This window comes from Schistocerca nitens, chromosome 1 (assembly GCF_023898315.1).
Source record: "Schistocerca nitens isolate TAMUIC-IGC-003100 chromosome 1, iqSchNite1.1, whole genome shotgun sequence".
NCBI classification, from domain to species: Eukaryota; Metazoa; Arthropoda; class Insecta; order Orthoptera; family Acrididae; genus Schistocerca; species Schistocerca nitens.
The window spans coordinates 666,019,514-666,039,281 of NC_064614.1; the positions used below are offsets into that span (position 1 = coordinate 666,019,514).

General features: G+C 42.6%; 1 protein-coding gene across 1 annotated transcript; it reads left to right on the top strand.

Annotated features, from left to right (window-relative positions):
• The first annotated feature begins 252 nt into the window (after nt 1-252).
• On the top strand, nt 253-4,952 carry LOC126236718 (uncharacterized). The gene is made up of 3 exons (XM_049946243.1): nt 253-307; nt 3,579-3,926; nt 4,642-4,952. The coding sequence occupies exons 1-3, from the start codon at nt 302-304 to the stop codon at nt 4,915-4,917; spliced, it is 630 nt and encodes a 209-aa protein (XP_049802200.1). The 5' UTR covers nt 253-301; the 3' UTR covers nt 4,918-4,952.
• Nucleotides 4,953-19,768: the final 14,816 nt, after the last annotated feature.

Sequence of the window (19,768 nt, forward strand, 5' to 3'; positions counted from 1 at the left end):
TTATTGGTACTAGTACCAATGTAGCAGCCTGCTGCGCTAACAATCAATGAGGTGTAAGCAACAGCAATCATGCGGAGCACGGCGAAGGGAGAGAGCGTGAGGAAACGAGGTGGGTGGGTCATCGCGGCCGTGACCCGTGGTCGCGCAATGCACCGCTGACGGACGCGAACGGGGAGCTCACCTGCGACGTCATGTTGGCAGAGCCGCCAAGCAGCTCAGCTCCGTATAAAAACCACCCCGCGCTGCTCTCCGGCACCACATTCGCCCAGTCCAGCAGACGCAACAGGTGCATCGAGCAGCCATGCAGGTGAGTGGTTTGCCTCGGCGATTATCATTCCCACCATTGGAGTTGTCTTGTGCGGGTCTATGCCTGTCTGTAATGGCCTTCTCGTCGACTGGATTACTCGTCATCTCTTCTTTGATCTTTTGGTCAAATGCGTGAACGGCATGACAAGAAGACACCCTAGAACCTATACAATGGATCTTGTCCGAATTTTCATAGCCAGACGAAGAGTGGGAAATGCACAAATAAGGTATGAAATCACGAGTTTGAGGCTTGAAAAGAAACTTTGCAAGTAAACTGTGTAACTCAGATATATTTGATTAGTGATTTGAGGTAAAACTGAAGTATTTCACGAATCAATGATTTCGTTGGTTTTAGCTATGTAAATGTCGTGACGAAAAGATCAACTCCTCGAAGCGTAGTTATTTTGCACACAAAAGTTACATCGGACTCTTATTTAACTTTCAAATAGGCATCCGTCGGATTAGATACTGAATTCAGTACATGGTACATTGTAGAAAACATGGTTCATGAACAGAATCTGAAAATTAAAAAAGTTTGAATAACTTACCTATTGTTTTTCGAAATATTTTGTCTGAATTTAGGTGATAAAATAGGCTGGTGAAACATTTGATGTGTCTTTGAACTTAAAATTATCCATAGCGATATTATTCGCTGTACATGATTTCGAGAATCATCCAAAGGAGCATATATTTATGCTTTAAGGTAAAACATTGCACTAAATATTCATCGTTCTTAATTTTCTATTTCTAGTAATTAGTTATGTACAAAAAGATTTTGTGAGTTTTAAACTATCTGTGAAATACCATCTTATCTGCTGTTGAAAATAATCTACAATTTTTAGCACCTATCACGTTGATCGACATCGTAAGGCATTTAAGAAGTTATCTGGCACATGTCAAAACCGTCTCAGTAGCGACATGCGACATCGAACGTACTCGGATAACAACTGTCTGCGACTATATGATGTCACAAGTGACACATAAAAGCAGGATACGAAAAATAAACAGCTAAAAAGCAACTCAGATCGTTCTTTACACACACATTTTAAAATATCAAAGGCTCCGGCAATGGAACATGTGGAACGTTCATAATATTACTTTAGAAATTTATCCCGAGAGGGGTAAGGCGAAAATCGGTGTGACCTACATGAATCCTCATCTCTAACTAGCTTACAGTTCTCATAAAGGGGTACAAGATAATGAAAGCTCTCTTTGGATATTGACTTGTCTTGTTAGGAAACCGTGCTTATTTACCACAATCCATCTCTCATTGGGCTGGGAGAAGTAGGTTATGAGAAGCTGTTTTCACTGTCGACTATTTTCGTAAGAGCGTTTAAATAAACTGTATAGTGTAGGACCAGTCAGTTACTGTTTGTGAAAGCAACAACACTGAACGAAGCGAGATGACTTACGTCATTTAGAAGGAGGAACGAGCTATCCGGACGCACCAACTACATATTTTGTGATTTTTCCGGAGTAATTTGAGACTATTCTCGGCATAGCCTTTCGTCATAGTGTCACGTCATACACTCTTAAAGAAAGATAAAAATGAAACGACTCACCACGGAGTAATTGCCCGAATGAGAGGGAAAACAAATCAAACAATGATTGCAATTTCCGAAAAAAAATTAATGATTTCTTGAAGAGAAGGAGCTTGATTAAAATTCAACAGGTCAACAACGCGTTGGTTCTCTTCTGGCCCCTATGCAAGCAGTTTTTCGGCTTGGCATTGACTGAGTTGTTGGGTGTCGTCCTGAGGTTATCGTGCCAGTTCTGTCGAACTGGAGCGTTAGATCGTCAAAATCCCGAGGTAACTGGAACACTTTGTCCATAATTCTTGTCAAGTGGGGAGGTATCTGGCGACCATGGTGGTCATGACAAAGTTTGGCAATCACGAAGACAAGCAGTAGAAAGTCTCGCTGTGTTCGGGTTTCCATTATCTTTCTGAAATGCAACCCCAGGGTGACTTGCCAAGAAGGTTTATGAAACGGGGCGTTGAAAATCGTCGACGTACCGCTGAGCCAATAGGGTTCCGCGGATGACAATCAAAGGAGTCCTCCTACGGACAGAAATGACACGCCAGATCATCACGCATTGGTTGTCGGGACGTATGGTGAGTGAGATGCTGGTATCCCAGCGCTGTCTGGGAGGCCTCCAGACACGTCTTCATCCTGGAATGTCACTGACTGAAGCAGAACTGTCTTCAGTGATGAGTCCCGATTCGAGTTTAGAGTCGATAACCATCCGGTTTCTTGACATTTAGCATTCTCTTACCCCTATTCGACAAAAGCTGTCTTCTGGAGTGTAACATTGTCACACACACAGACTTGTTTCATCAATATATACAGATGCATCATTGCAGACAGATGTAGTACTGTCCTTGTACGAGGACATTCACAAACCGCGCTCAAGAAAACATAAAAACCTTGCAAAAGAATCAATACGTCGGTAATATTTAAACAAGACAAATTAAATGTGTAATTAACATAAAACATCTTTTTATGAAAGCTATGATACGACTGAAGACGTTCAATCAACAATAATCACAAGGATTAACATAGATTAATCGTGAACCACAACCTAATCTGTGCTAACCACTCTCTCATAGAAGGGCTATCTCTAATTGTTCGAAAACACTGAATGATATTTTTATACAGGCATATTTGAATAATTTTAATTACTTTCAAAATGTCTGGCATTAGACAACCATTAATAATTTCAAAAGCAAATGAGTCATACATTCATTTGCGACCTGGATAATCGCATGCAGAAATTGGTCTCCAATCACTAATCAAGATAACGTACACGTTAGGAACAGTAGTATGAGGCACTGTACGGTTTTAAACTAATCTGTGTCATAGGCAGTAAAATGAAACTGAGACGGGAGCGAAAAAGTAAGCTAACTGTTCATTATTTGAAAAGTAAGCCCTGTAACTGTAAAAAACTTTTCCCTGTGTGAGAGAACAGTGTCAGTGCTTCCACCAAAAATTTTTTACAGTTGCATACGGAAACAGGACTGTTCCTGGGCATGCACCATTACGTCCGAAGCAAATCACCAGCCACGGTTGTCTTTCTTCAAAGCTTCAAAATTATGTAAGTGGCATGGGGGAAGGGGTGCGGGCACCTGAACTCTATGGTGATTGTGTGAGGCTTCCCGGCATAGTCGAAACAACCTTGGCAATATGTGGGCGAGCCCACAAAAGTTTTCATTTGACTGCCCCTTTTACAAAAGTCCTAGTTGGTCACTATCAGTTCACCGTCGCCTTCTGCAGGCCCTTCTGGTATTCGTCTTGGCGTCGCTGGCGGCGATGGCCGCGGGCGAAGCGCCCTCCACCAGCTACGGCGCGCCCTCCCGCCAGCTGCCGGGCCAGCCTCAGCGGCTCCAGGCGCAGCAGAAGCAGCAGCAGCAACCGCAGGCCTTCGCCCAGTCACAGGCGCAGCCGTCATTCGCGGCCCCGCAGCCAGTCTCTGGATTTTCTGCAGCCAGCTTCCGCCCACAGTTCTTCATTCCTGCACAGGACTTCTCCCGCCTCACTGACTCCTACCACCTGCCTACGTTCACTACCTCCGCCCCCACCACCACTGAGGCTGCCACCACCACTACTGAGGCTCCTTACAACGTAAGTATATTAGGACAAGGGCCATGTATCCAAACTGCATTAAATCTTGACCTATTCACTTTGTGTTAAATTAACATCAGATCCACTAGCGAGTATTATGAAATGTTCTGTGAATTCAATTAGAGATCGCTGGAGGCAAGATGACGTTCTATGGGTGAACTACTATTGAAAACATTCAGAGAGTCTGCATTTGTGGTTGATTGGAGGACGATTCTGCTGCCTCCAACGCACGTTTCGCAGAAGGATCGCGAATACAAGCTAAAAGACAGTTGGACTGTAAACGTAAATGTAGGCATAGATCTAGGCAGGCTATATAACGTTTCATATGATTGGTTTCTGTCGAACAGGGACACCTTGAAATTTAAAACTAAAATACGTGGTTGTTGCTATCACTCATTTCAGCTAGTGCACATCCTTGCAATGGCTGACCACCTCGTGATAACAGTAGCAGCAGTCCTGTTTTCCTAATCGGTCGAAACAGGTCATAACAATTCAATAAAACATGGTGTAGTCTTTTTTTATTCATACAATAATGAAATAGTCCAATTAAGTTAGTGACCTCTTTGTAACCGCTGACCAGAAATAAGATATTAAACAAATGAGAAGTTCAGTACATATTCGCCAAATGACCTTCGCATAGTATCCTTTTGAATATAGTGTACATTTGGTCCTTCATCCTGTCATCTTACAATAACGTTGCTTGCTTTGCCCACAGTACGGCAAGGCGGAGCTGCGTGAGGCGGAGGAGAGTGGCGTGTACTACGTGCTGCAGCCAGACGGCCGCCTGCAGCGCATTGCCTACGCCCACGGCTCCGCCCCCGTCTCCGCCGCCCCCAAGCAGCAGCAGCGGGCCGCCTCCAGTGAACTGTCTGCCCTGCAGCAGCCAGCGCTCACTCCAGGCTACCTGGCGCGCTTCCAGTACCAGGACCTGCATCCTGCCGGCGCTCCCATCTACTCTTACAAACAACCTGAGCTTGTTCGCATCAACTAGGCTCCCACCGTGTATCGCAATTCCACAACACGACATCGTTTTCAATATGATAAACATGTCAGACAAATCGCTTGATTACAATACTTCTTTTCATATGTTGGTTCGTTGTTGACTACTGTTGTAAGATCTGCAATTTATATTAAATGTTTTTTTACCAGCTGCAAAGTTTTTGTTTAATAAAATATGTTATCAGTGCTTTACCTTCCAAAGTATATAATGCTGTAATGGTAACTAAAGTTGTTACATGCTGCAAATGTAACATACTACTGTCTAATAAGGCACTGTGCAGTGTCTCCAACTGTGTACACCAACCATTAGTTACCTGACAATGTAGAACAACGCATACATCTGTTTGATGGGAACATGTAAAAAAATTTTTTGTAAGTAAGAAGTATTTTTGGAAGATGTTTCGATTTAAAGAACGAATAAAGACAGAGTATCATGCAGGTAAAAGGACAAGGATTACTTGTAATGTGCTTATAACACATGAAATAGTCATTTTGGTTGACGATATGTGAAAATATGCAAAAGTAGCCAATGAAACAACCAAAACTGGCTACATATCTGTTTGATGGGAACATGTAAAAAAATTTTTTTGTAAGTAAGAAGTATTTTTGGAAGATGTTCCGATTTAAAGAACGAATAAAGACAGAGTATCATGCAGGTAAAAGGACAAGGATTACTTTTAATGTGCGTATAACACATGAAATAATCATTTTGGTTGACGATATGTGAAAATATACAAAAGTAGCCAATGAAACAACCAAAACTGGCTACATATGTCTAAAAAGTAAGAAATGTACAAAGTGGCAAAGCAGGAATAATTAAAGGCGATGTAAACCTGTACATATGTGGACGACTATCGAAACATTGATGCAACCTATATGAAAATTAAACATCGAAGCGAAGAGAAGCAGTAGTGTCAATATTCAGAACTCATATGGCATACTAGCGCTAAGCAGTGCAAGAAGAGAATAAATAGGAGACCTGTATAAAAAATAAAAACCCCATGGGAATATTGTGGAAACAAAAGAGGGAGGTGATTACAAGATAGAAGTACAATACTGAGAGAAGAGTTTGACAAAGTAATGGAAGACCTTAGTAGAAGCAAATTAACCTGAGCAGAGATATTAGAAAAAGGAACTTCTAGCTGGAGCACAAATAATGTAATGTTGTCAGAGACGGCAAAGTACTTGGATTATCAGTTGAACAGAATGAATTTTGTCTTCAAACTAAGTTCCATAGTGAACATCAATAAAAGGCAAGCAAAATGTGTCGAACTGAACCAAGTTATGCTGCGGAATCCATTACGAAATGAGATGCTAAAATGGTAGATGAACTTTACTATTTCCTTAACAAAATAATGTGGTGGCAGATTAGATAGGATACAGACTCCAGACAAAGGCAAGTAAAGATATTTGGGTAAACGATCTTTCCAACATCAAATATAAAATTTAATAGCCGGGATAGTCTTCTCTGAAAGTATTTGGAATGTAGGCTTGTACAGAAATAAACTGTGGACAGTAAACTGCAGAGACAAGTTACAATGAAGAATTGCATTATAGCAGTCTTTGGGCTGCAACTGCATATTCTTCATGAAATCATCCTCTTGAAACCTTACCTTTTTCGTAAACGAGCTTAAATTGATAATTGGCACTTCCAGATAGTGAACACATTCACTTATGGAACCGATTCAATTTTCACTCGGAAGGCATGGTCAGTAGCTACACACACGTTGGTTCCAACTCGTCAACGATAGACTCTTTTGTGTACATGTCGTTTATGTGTAGACTGATAGCCGCGCGGAATTAGCCGAGCGGTCTGGGGCGCTGCAGTCATGGACTGAGCGGATGATCCCGGCGGAGGTTCGAGACCTCCCTCGGGCATGGGTGTGTGTGTGTGTGTGTGTGTCCTTAGGATAACTCAGGTTAAGTAGTGTGTAAGCTTAGGGACTGATGACCTTCGCAGTTAAGTCCCATGAGATTTCACACCCATTTGAACATTTTTTTGTTTTGGTAGACTGATAAGTCAGAGTGTGTGGTACCAATTTCCACTTGCAATTTGTAAAATAAGTTCACAAGATAAAGGGGAGCAATTTTCGGGCATGTAGTAAGCTCCCAATAAAAAATAAATCCGTTTGTATTTTTACAATGTTTTATAGAGCTCCTTTTAAGGTTTTATCAGTAGATGTAGTAATAGGTACATCTCGAAAATCAGATAACAAACTAGATATCTAATCGAAAAACATATTCAGGTACCCACAACGCTATAGCAGAATATGGATGACGAAGAAACTAAAACTAAATCCTTGATATGTTCCTTCCCGTACTACATCTCGTCATGATTGAATTATAGTTAATTAGGTAATAAAAATAAATTTAGCTTAACTTGTATGATGGGTTGTTAAAATAACTATATTTTGATAAATTGTTGAAACACATGATTGCAACACTAAATCCCCATTATGTTTTGGTGGAATAGAGCACTTGATCAGTCGTACAAAGAACCACTGGACGGGAAGGTAAATGCTGATTTAATATGGCGTGTTGAATATGAATCTAATGTTAGGAAGGATGAAGATGCACAGTAGTACTCGCTGAAAAAGATAATAGATTTACATACGTCGGATAGCAACCGGTTCAACTGAATGTTCAACGAAGCAAGAGAAATAGGCGTTGTCAGAATTAAACCACATACAGTAATAGGAAACAAGTGAATACGATTTTAAATCACTTATTACGTTATTGAAGGGTAGAGATATCCATGATTATGATGAAACATTAATCAGGATTGGCAAGATCTGCGTACTATACAGTGCGTTACAAAAAGGTACGGCCAAACTAACAGGAAACATTCCTCACACACAAAGAAAGAAAATAATGTTATGTGGACATGTGTCTGGAAACGCTTACTTTCCATGTTAGAGCTCATTTTATTACTTCTCTTCAAATCACATTAATCACGGAAAGGAAACGCACAGCAACGGAACATACCAGCGTCACTTTGTTACATGAAATGTTCAAAATGTCCTCCATTAGCGAGCATAAATGCATCCACCCTCCGTCGAATGGAATCCCTGATGCGCTAACTCAGCCCTGTAGAATGGCGTATTGTGTCACAGACATCCACAATACGAGCACGAAGAGTCTCTACATTTGGTACCGGGGTTGCGTAGACAAGAGCTTTCGAATGCCCCCATAAATGAAAGTCAAGAGGGTTGAGGTCAGGAGAGCGTGGAGGCAATGGAATTGGTCCGCCTCTACCATTCCATCGGTCACCGACTCTGTTGTTGAGAAGCGTACGAACACTTCGACTGAAATGTGCAGGAGCTCCATCGTGCATGAACCACTTGTGTCGCCCAATCAAGACATCACCAACAATGCCTGCCCAAACGTTCACAGAAGATCTGTGTTGACGACGTGATTGCACAATTGCGTGCGGATTCTCGTCAGCCCACACATGTTGATTGTGAAAATTTACAATTTGATCACATTGGAATGAAGCCTCATCCGTAAAGAGAACATTTGCACTGAAATGAGAATTGACACATTGTTGGATAAACCGTCGCAGGTTCGAATCCTGCCTCGGGCATGGATGTTTGTCATGTCCTTAGGGTAGTTAGGTTTAACTAGTTCTAAGTTCTAGGGGACTAATAACCTCAGCAGTTGAGTCCCATAGTGCTCAGAGCCATTTTTTTGTTGGATGAACCATTCGCAGAAGTGTACCAGTGGATGCCAATCAGCTGCTGATAGTGCCTGCACACGCTGTACATGGTACGGAAACAACTTGGTTCTCCCGTAGCACTCTCCATACAGTGACGTGGTTAACGTTACCTTGTGCAGCAGCAACTTCTCTGACGCTGACATTAGGGTTATCGTCAACTGCACGAAGAATTCCCTCGTCCATTGCAGGTGTCCTTGTCGTTCTAGGTCTTCCCCAGTCGCGAGTCATAGGCTGGAATGTTCCGTGCTACCCTAAGACGCCGATCAATTGCTTCGAACGTCTTCCTGTCGGGATACCTTCGTTCTGGAAATCTGTCTCGATACAAACGTACCGCGCCACGGCAATTGCCCCGTGCTAATCCATACATCAAATGGACATCTGCCAACACCGCATTTCTTAACATTGCACTGACTGCAAAACCACGTTCGTCATGAACACTAACCTGTTGATGCTACGTACTGATGTGCTTGATGCTAGTACTGTAGAGCAATGAGTCGCATGTCAACACAAGCACTGAAGTCAACATTATCTTCCTTCAATTGGGCCAACTGGCGGTGAATCGAGGAAGTACAGTACATACTGACGAAACTAAAATGAGCTCTAACATGGAAATTAAGCGTTTCCGGACGCATGTCCACATAACATCTTTTCTTTATTGAGAAATGTTTCCTGAAAGTTTGGCCGTACCTTTTTGTAACACCCTGTATATCAATTCTGTACTAAGTCGCCTATACATGAGTCATTTAAGTGTAATGAATTTCCCGACAGACAGAAATACGATGCTCGATACCATCCGCCTTGTAGTTCACAGCGGGATACAGAGTACGTCTGTAGATATGTAATTGCTATTCAGTATATTCCATTCCGTTTATGCTGGACAGAACCTAGTCGAGAATGGTACTTCGGGTGACGTGGGTAGTAGATTATTGTCAGGAGAGAACGCCGTTGAGCTTTACGTGCTGCATTTGGCGGTGTAGAGGTCAACTAGTTCGTTAGGCAACGTGGTGCGCTATGCAGGTGGTGCCTCGTAAAACTACACCTTGGCTGTCGACAAGAAGCTGCTTGATCAGTCCAGTGTGTATACTGAGGAAGTTGTTGACGTGTTGGACTGCATATCATGTGGGAGTCGCAAGTATGGAAGAGCAACGTTGGGCTGTAAGGAACTTCTTGAAAAATTCACGTGGCATTTGCCTCCAAAACGATCAGCGAATTACTTAATCTATCGTATGTCGTTAAAACAGTACAAAAAGAGCGTACGGATGCAGAATAGGTAACCTGAAAGGATTCTTAGTAGCAGTGTGTCACAGGTACGTGGGTATGGCAGACTAATCGGATTCTCTAGAATTCGTAGTACGGTTTCTACAGGAACTGGATGAGAATCTTCAGCATCCTGGAGTGTAGCTGGTCAACTTCGGTGAAGGCAGAGGTAGATTAGTCCTATTACCTCTGTCCAGTTCTTTTCGTGCTCTTCTCGGTGGTTCTCACATATGTCAAAAGAGAACAACGATTATGCATTTTTGGGAAACATAGTATCCATCAGAATCAGCGACTGTAGGCATAAATGTCTCATTGGTGGAAGCTACTTTGAGTCATGCGATTTTTAATAGTGAACTGACGGACAGCACTTTACTAAACCGATCGCCAATTCAGTCCTTAAAAGCATAATGCATCCCGCGCTGAAGTACCTTCTCGCTTTAGTGCACCGAGGAAAAACATGTATCTCCACAGAGATTATCTTTGTCACTTTATCACAATGTGGAAAGCCGGACGAAAGTACACTCAGAAATGTTGCACCTAATCTAACTTTCCTATGTTGAACTGTGGTGCCACTACATTATTCCCCTCTTTGGAAAGACCCGATTCCCGTGTCGACCCTTAACTAGCTCTTCCTTTCTACTGGAAAAGTTAAACGTGGTCTAGTGCCCCTTAAAACCATGACCTGAAACTAAACGTAAAAATTCCTTACTGGACGAACACTGCTCGATCAGCCACTTACCTACTCGTCTCTCGCCCTCGGTATCCAATCCACTAGGACTTGGAATACCCTTGATTCCCACTTGGAATTAGCTCTCCGCCTGATCAGAAAGAAAACAACACATAACAAAGTTAAGGCTGCGTTGACACTTGGCACAGAGATGCACAAAGTGCTCGTTGTTGCCCATTGCCATTCCCTATACTGAGCGACATGTTGCACAAGCTGTTCGGCTGATATGCGCCCCTCTTGCTCTAAAGTGAATTGGTTTACGGATCTCAACAGACCTGGCTCTAGAGCTTGATTTAACAAGGTCAGATTCTGACTTGGCAAAAACTCTAGAGTGGGTTTTGATCAGTACAGCTGTGGCTGCGTAACATTCAATTGCGTGGCTCCTGAAATGGACGCTGGCAGGTGGAAGGTTAGTCCTATTATGTTACACTTAGCTCCATTGATTAAAATTCCGCTCCACTCGAGCTCTATACGTTTCGCTTCTGCAAAAATACTCCCCGCTCAGCCAGCCGTCGGTGGCCGAGCGGTTCTAGGCGCTTCAGGTGCCGGTTCGAATCCTGCCTCGGGCATGGATGTGTGAGATGTCCTCAGGTTAGTTAGGTTTAAGTAGTTCTAAGTTCTAGGGGACTGATGACCTGAGATGTTAAGTCCCATAGTGCTCAGAGCCATTTGAGCTCCCCACTCAAGACAACTTGCTACTATTAGCAAATTCTCGTAGGTGGAGAAGATCCAATGCATCCCAACTCTTTGCAAGCTCAAGTTTGCTCCATGATGTCCCTTGGACAGTCTATTAGTTTCCCCATGGGTAAAAATAAGTGCATTGTGCACGTGTCCCATATTTGTAGATTTACAGATTTCCCTCCTATATTCACTGTTTTGATCCAAATCCAACACCGATTGTGTGACTTCTTTTATCCTTAAATTTACATTATGTGATCTGGTGCAATAAACTAGACTTTCTGCCCCAGCACTGTCGATAACTAAAAATTTAAACAGGAAATCGTACGACTATGATATCGTTCAACACATATTTACTACGGCTTTGCCACAAAATTTACTCTGACGCATTTATTTCTCCAGATCTGCGTTTGATATCTCCTCCAACAACACTCCACATATGTTAGACGCTACACTTCCCTTTTCAGTGACCTGCGGACAGGAATCACCATCACCCTTCCTCCCTCTTCAAAAAGACTGCTGCCCCTAGCAGGCTCAAAATACTCGAAAACACATATAAAATACAATGCCTAATTAATCTACACAATCACAGTTATACATGACAAGAAAACAACAAAAACTACATATACTCTTCTACTTTCTGTATCGCATCTTCCTGGTTTTCTCTGTGCTTAACACTTCTCTTCACTGTGTGTTTCTTCCTCTTTCCTTTTTGTGACACGCCTGTAATCTCATCCGGGCAACCCTCTAATGGCCGTAACCACCCGATGTGTACTGAAGTTGTTCTAGTTGGCAGCTGAAGTTTAGCATTAACGGGAGATGTGGTTTCAACAACTTGGTATGGCCTTTGATACGTTCGTTTTCCTTTTTTGCGTATAGGGGTTGGACAGCATTACCCAATGCCACACTCTACCCTGCGGTAAGCTTCCTTCCCATTTTATTGCCTCTTCCTGCCTATCCAAAGCCTTTGTAGTACCCGTTTTCAAACATCCCGAATTGTCCTTGCGAATAGGTCCTTCCCTTCTGAAGTTTCACTAAATCAAACGATGACGGATTTTTTCGCCCGTACACTACCTCATATGGAGACAGACCGGTATTTGTATGGACTTTTGCATAGTATGCGCATACAATATGCTTCAAATACTCGTCCGAATGATGGTGATGAGAATACACATAAAAACTCAGCATTTTCCCGATTGTTCTTTGTACCCGTTGTGCCTTCCGTTGGCCTGTGGATCCAACGCGCTCGTCCTAAACTTCTTTATGTTCAACAATTTACACAGTCCCTTTATTAAATCCGACACGAAGTTGGTCCCTTGGTGAGTATACCAAACATCAAAATCCAGTTGTTTACTAACGCTTGCGCGACCATTGCTGCTGTTGATTTGGTATAGTTACCATTTCCACGTACCTCGATATATGGTCTATTATTGTGAAAATGAATCTGTTCCCCGATGCTGTTCGCCAAAATGTCCTAACACACCGATCACCAGCACAGAGAATGGACATGTCGCTTCCGGTAATCGTTGTAGCTGTATCTGTTTCTGACTCAAAATTGCTATCTGCGCCATTGGTATACAGTTCTTGACATATTGATCCACGTCTAATTTCCTACGTCTCCACTAATACCTCTCCGCCACTCTCCTATTCGTCGCTCTACACCCACCATGACCAGATAACTCTTGATCATGTGCTTCCTTTAAGATCTCATCCTTCACCGTCGCTGGCACTACTACCCTTGGCCCTAAGTTAGTTTCCCTGCACAGAAGAAATATGAAATTGTGGCTGTGTCCGATACAATTTACAATCGTTGTTCGCGTCCTCTAATTCTTGCCATACAGCTAGGTCATAACCTACGACCTCTACTTTTACCACGTTCCTACTTATAGCATCCGCATTACTGTGCTTCTTCCTAGGCTTGTGCACCACCTCGGAGACGAATTCATTAAGCCTCACAGCCCATCTAGCGAATCTAGTGGACGGATCCTTCAACCTCAACAACCACTTCAATGCAGCATGATCTGTCACTACCCAAAATATTCTCCCTCATAAATATTATTTAAAATATGTGATTCCATAGATTACGCTAAGCATCTCCCTCTGAGTTGTTGAGTAATTCCTCTCTGCTGTATTCAACTGCCTAGACGTATGGGCTACAGGATGTTCTTTCCCATCAGTTTCTTGACTAAGAACTAACAGTAATGCTTGATTCGATGCATCGCATGCTAGTATAGACGCTTTTTCAAAATCTGGAATCATAAGAACCGGCCGTGATGTTAACAGTTCTTTCAGTTTGTCAAACGCTGTTTGACACTCTTCTGCACACTCACATTTCACACCCCTCCGTAACAATCGCAACGGCTGGGTTGAATCTGCAAAACCCTTCACGAACTTCGATAGAAATTGCAAATTCCAATGAATGACTGCACTTCCTTAACAATTTTCGGTTCCCGAAAATCCCTTACAGCCTGTACCAACCTTCCGTTTGCACTCCATCCTTACTGACAATATGACCCAAATATTTTACTTTTTCTAATGCAAAATGACACTTATCCAGAATCAACGTCCAATTAGCGGCTCTTAACTCCATAAAGACTTCCCTCAACCGCTGTCTATGTTGCTCCATACTACCTGAAAACTCTATGTCATCCAAATAAACCAGACACTGCCATGGTATCAAACCCCTCAAGACACGGTCTAGCAACCTCAGAAAAGTTTCCGGAGGGTTTTCAACCAGAATAGCATTCGAATATAGGTAATGGCCCACTGGTGTAGAGAATGCAGTATTTGGAAGCTCCTCTGGAGTCACCTCTAACTAATGATAACCACTTGTCAAATTCATCGTAGAAAAGTACTGGCACTGTATTAAGTGATCCAAAGTCTCCGATATGTTTGGAATGGAGTATGCGCCCGTTAGTGGCTTATCATTGAGGTATCGGTAGTCACAACAGAACCTGTATATCTTAGTTCCATGCATAGGTTTTTTAGGCACAACGACAATGCCCGCTCCCCAGCAACTGTTATTATGCTCTATAATACCATCCGAAGCTGCTTAGCAATGAAATCCTCCACAATCGGCTGCGATTACCTCGGTATTCTCTATGGTTTACGGTAAACAGGTGCTTCATTCCCAGTTGGTATCTTATGCTGAACTAATGGTGTTGCTGGTAATGGCCCTTGTGGAAAAAACAAATCTTTAAATTCCCACAATCAATCTTCCGTGTGTTCTCCTTCTCCTCCTTTCAAACGCTTAATTTCGTCGCGCAATGCAGTTCTATTGGCAGTTAGTGGCTGATCACTTCGCCTACCTCTCCTCCATCAGTCTTCGTCATCTGGCACATTCAAATTTGCTATAAAAATTCTTTTCTCAAATTCGCGTCTACAGCGCTAAAATTAGCCAAGGTCACGGTAACTACTCCCCTGTCGTTCCCTCCTGTTTCACGAAGCAACCCAATGCACCCAAAACTTCATTATCCTTCAATGGTTCAATAACACATACTGTACCCACGGTTAGATTCGACTCCACATTTACCCAAAGCGACTTCCCGGATCCCCAAGCACACACACACATGCGAATTCAGCCTTAATGCTAATGAACGCGGTCCAGTTGGTTTGTTCACTACGTAGAACGACCCTCGCCACAACTACGCGTTGACAACAGTTTTCCGTAGCTGAAATAACATTCCACCAAGTTTCACAGTTCGTTGTCCAAGGTCTATTCTGGCATGATATTGATGCAAGAAATCCACTCCTAGGATCCCGACGCAGCCCTCTCTTACCCATGGTACTACCTCCATGCACGCACTAAATCAGACTTTCTCTATTCGAAAGTTGTCACCGACCCCAGAGGCGTGACCCCCGTATCCCCCACTCCACACGACCTGTAGCTTGGTGGGTCTAGCTTCCTTCGTCTCATTATATTCCTACTAGCCTCTGACACTTGCGTTCCTGTGTCCAACAAAATCTTAAACTTTTTAGTTCCTATGGATCCTACCACTGAACATTCCATCTCTGCATACATATTCGTAGCACTGAAATTAAATGGGAGCTCCCATAGGTGGGTCTTGGACCCCCTCGGCTGTTTAACGCTTGTCCACCTCTCCTATTTCCAATGCTCCATCCTCCACGCTGCTGATTTTGACCCTTTTCTATATTCCTTGGTGATTGTGTACATTGCCTCTCCACATGTCCCGTATGACCACACTTAAAAACATTTGACACCTGCTGTAAACACTGTTTGCCTCTTGCATACCCCTGTTGCCACGTCTGTTTCCTCTCACTGCAATTCCAGCCGAATCGGAGAATATAAATCTTTCAGATTCCCTTCACGAACTTTTCGCCATGTATGCTCAAACTCTCCCTAAAGTACTGAGTGCTATTCTGTTTCTTGAAATGTTGTAAAAACCCCTCCTTCAACTGTTTAAACTGTCCTGCCTTCCTTAAGGCCTCACGACACCTTACATGTGTCTTCGCTTCAGTCATTGGTCTAATCTTGGCTACATGTAACAACTGTTCATCAGACCAACCATTCATCAAAGCTGAAATTTCCAAGTCCTCCACAAACGAACGTACATCCTCAGACGCCTTTAAGAAAATGAGATAGTCAAACTCGTGGTACCTTAGGCAACAACATGTCAGATTGGGTTTCCCGCTCACTTGTAGATGTTAATTCACGTCTCAACTTCATACTGTCCGCTGTCAAATGTGCTACCTTTCCCATCAAAATCCGCACCACTTCTGGTTCCGACACACCTTGTGTCCTTGACTCTGCCATTGTGTTGCTTTCACTCCCAGTTAGCCCTGAAACCAAACATTTAAGTACAATGATAACCAGACTCCACACACCTCAGTATCATCATACTCAGTAACATCATACTCAAATGAATACAATAATAAACCTTACTGCCCCCAATACCCTGACACTTATTCTGACGAAAAATAGTTAATAATATGACTACGCAAAACATCTACAATGTGGCTCCTGAAAGGCCATACTCAAAACACAAAACGGAAAGAAAACGTGCAATACTCAAAAGAAAACTGGTCAAAACTCACCACATCTGGTTACCATAATGTAGGCGGTAAGCTCGAGTGTTGTACTGCACAGACGATGTCCGCTATTCTGACACCAAATGTTGTGGTGACTTCTGCCACCGAATGTATGAGGATGACCAAAAGTAGTGGGAAGAGGTAGAAGGCACCATATTGAGACTCTTTCAAGCTTTCCAAATGATTTATTTGTTTCCACTACAGTGCCCCATTCTCCTCAGTCCACGTTGCAGGGTCCTGCAATGCTGTGGCCACCGCCCCAGCGATCCAGTGTAACGCACTGCTGTATGCTGGCCTTGTAGGGCCGCATCGTCAGGGCTGCGCTGGCAGACAACTCTGCTGACTTCTTCCCTGTTTACTCAGCGCCGTTTCGCTGCAAGCCGCCAAGTGGCCCACTGTGTCATTCCTCGCTGGCGTAGCTGAGATCATAGCGACCTCAAGAGCCCGCGATCCAGCGAACAAATCTGCGGCCCTCGCCTCGGGGTACCTCCAGCGTGCCAAGACGACTGCCCATGGTACTGAGCAGAAGAGTGATCCACCGCTGGCTGGCTGCCTATGGAACCCATGTCATCTCAGAGGGTCGAACCAGCGACCCACTGTAGACTGGAAAGCTTTTGCCCCATCTGCTGCTGCATGTAGCTGGTGATGTGACATGCCCCGCCATCCAGAAGAGCTGCCACACTTGAATCACTCTCATTAGAAAACAGCACCTATTCATACTTGGCTGTGCGACCCTGTTTTGCTGACATGCCGCTCCAAGCCACATACTCACAACACCTAGGTTGCGCCAGTGGGCCCTTCTGCCTGTAACTTGTGCCATGCAAACCGCTGCATTTATGCTTTTCAGTGGTTCGACGGCCCTGTGGCCTCCATTCTACTTTGCAGCCGCTGGTCAGCATAATTTACTGTCAACACGCCTGCACCTTGCTGCAACTTGTGCATTCAGAAATGTTGCACCAAATCTAACTTTCCTATCTTTAACTGTGGAGCCACAATAGCATATTAAATAGGCACCGATGATTTTATAGAGTGCTATTTGTATTGGCAGTGCACAAACGAATTGCTTTTTAATTTGACTTGTCCTGATGTTGTGTACCGTCGTTGTGAAGCACGCATATTAAATTTAGAAATATAGCTCAGTATACAGACCCATCACCTAAAAGTAAAGGATTATAACGAGTAAAAATGATTGAAAATTAGTATACAAAATCCTTTGGATTGGTGATGTAGAGCTCAGATTAAAAGAAAAACAGTTAATCTATGATTAATTAATATAGTGTGAGCAGAACAGTGTCCAGGGAAAACAAATTGGATTTTGAAGTTCCAACATTTGACACATTACTGGAAGTAGTTTTCCTGATACATTGCTGTCCCAATAGGCAATTGGTAACTCACTATCTCCTCCCCACACACAAATTTTTAAGTATATCCATAACCCGACCAGCAAAAAACAAACGAATACACTAAAAGATGCAGTTCTGCCAAGTCAACAATTATCTATTTCTCTATGATACTTTCTGGTGGCAGTTCTTTCAAAGACATTTCATTTGCAAGTGCACCCTCACCTTACAGTATTTCACGCATTGTTATAGAAATTTCTCACACAAGGGTACATGCATTATATTTGGGTAACGAATGTATGTACAGAGATAAATATCCATGATTACTTTAATTAATAACTTTGGAGTAAATAGATTTTTAAAAACATTTGCTTTCATGGCCTTGTCTTTACTTTCTGAGGAACAAAACATACGATTCATTATACTTAACACTTGTGTTCTTGTACTCAGGCCGCGTAATATTACACAGTTCTACATTTCCGATGCACGCTAATAGTAATAGTCTTCCGCCTTGTTTTGAACTCATTTTTTTCACGTAACAACAACGAACCTAACCTGCTTGTTCCATGTAGCACGTGAGACACTGTCAAGGATTTGTCAATAGCGTGGTGTTATATTTGCTAGCAGCCCGATGTATTTCCAAACTGTTTTAGTTTCTCAGTGTAACTGCACTGACTCTCCATCTGTCACCTACACGTTCAGTACTGTTGCGGATCAAGAAGTACTGTGCAATACTATTGACCATCTAGGGGGCATTTAGGTCGAATATCAGGACAAGTCCTGGGAAAGTAACGAGTTTCAATTCTGTCTCTAGTAATTTTGTTGCCGTCAGGACGCCAAGCCCTGCTGTGCCCACCTCCATTCGTTCCACACATCGAGCTATGACTGATATTGTCCTGAATGAATCTGACAAGATTTTCTGCATCATTCACAACAACAATCCCCTAAAGCTCTTAATATCACTTTTGTAATGAGTGTTACATCCCCACCTTGATGCGTCTTTGTCAGAGTAAATTGGTAATGACAGAAATTCTCATGAAGCAAGTTTTCGTAAAAGAAAAAAGATCATATTTGTGTATGATGCACATTTTTCACTATATTTTTTCCTTCGTATTTTTCTCCTTTATCTAATTCCAAAATAATTTGAGTTATACTTGCCTTGTTATTCATTACGCCAATATCACCAAAGCTATAGTCACAGTTTCTGGAGCTAAGTACCAGAAGCGATTTGAAAATTTTCCTTCTGCATCCTTACTAATTCCTGGACGAGTATCCTGACAATTTATTACATGGCCTTTTCTTAAGATCAGTTACAGGTTCGGTGATATGATGCGACATCCCAGTCTTTGCAATACTGCCAAGAAAGATCATCGTTAATTGTAAGAAGTTCTCGGTAGCCGTTTCGCAGTTACTTCAGTTTCTACATCTAGACATCTACATGGATACTCTGCAAATCACATTTAAGTGCCTGGCAGTGGGTTCATCAAACCACCTTCACAATTCTCTAATATTCCAATCCCGTGTAGTGCGCGGGATGAATGAACACCTATATCTCTCCGTACGAGCTCTAGAGTCCCTTATTTTGTCTTGGTTATCGTTCCTCCCTATATAAGTCGCTGTCAACAAAGTATTTTCGCATTCGGAGGAGAAAGTTGGTGATTGGAATTTCGTGAGAAGATTCCGTCGCAATGAAAAACGCCTTTCTTTTAATTATGTCCATCCGAAACCCTGTATCATTTCTGTGACACTCTCTCCCATATTACGCGCTAATACAAAATCTGCTGCATTTCTTTGAACTTTTTCGATGAAGTCAGTCAGTCCTACCTGGTAAGGATCCCACACAGTGCAACATTATGCTAAAAGAGGACGGTCAAGCGTAGTGTAGGCAGTCTCCTAGTAGGTCTGTTACATTTTCAAAGTGTCCTGCCAATAAAACGTAGTCTTTGGTTAGCCTTCCCCACAATATTTTCTATGTGTTCCTTCCAATTTAACTTATTCGTAATTGTAATATCTAGGTAATTTGTTGAATTTACGGCTTTTTAAACTGATTTATCGTGTAACCGAAGTTTAACGCATT

Excerpts from the sequence above, each read along its gene's own strand:
- LOC126236718 (XM_049946243.1), top strand. Across the intron at positions 3,927-4,641 it reads CTACTGAGGCTCCTTACAAC|TACGGCAAGGCGGAGCTGCG; the intron begins GTAAGTATATTA and ends CTTTGCCCACAG.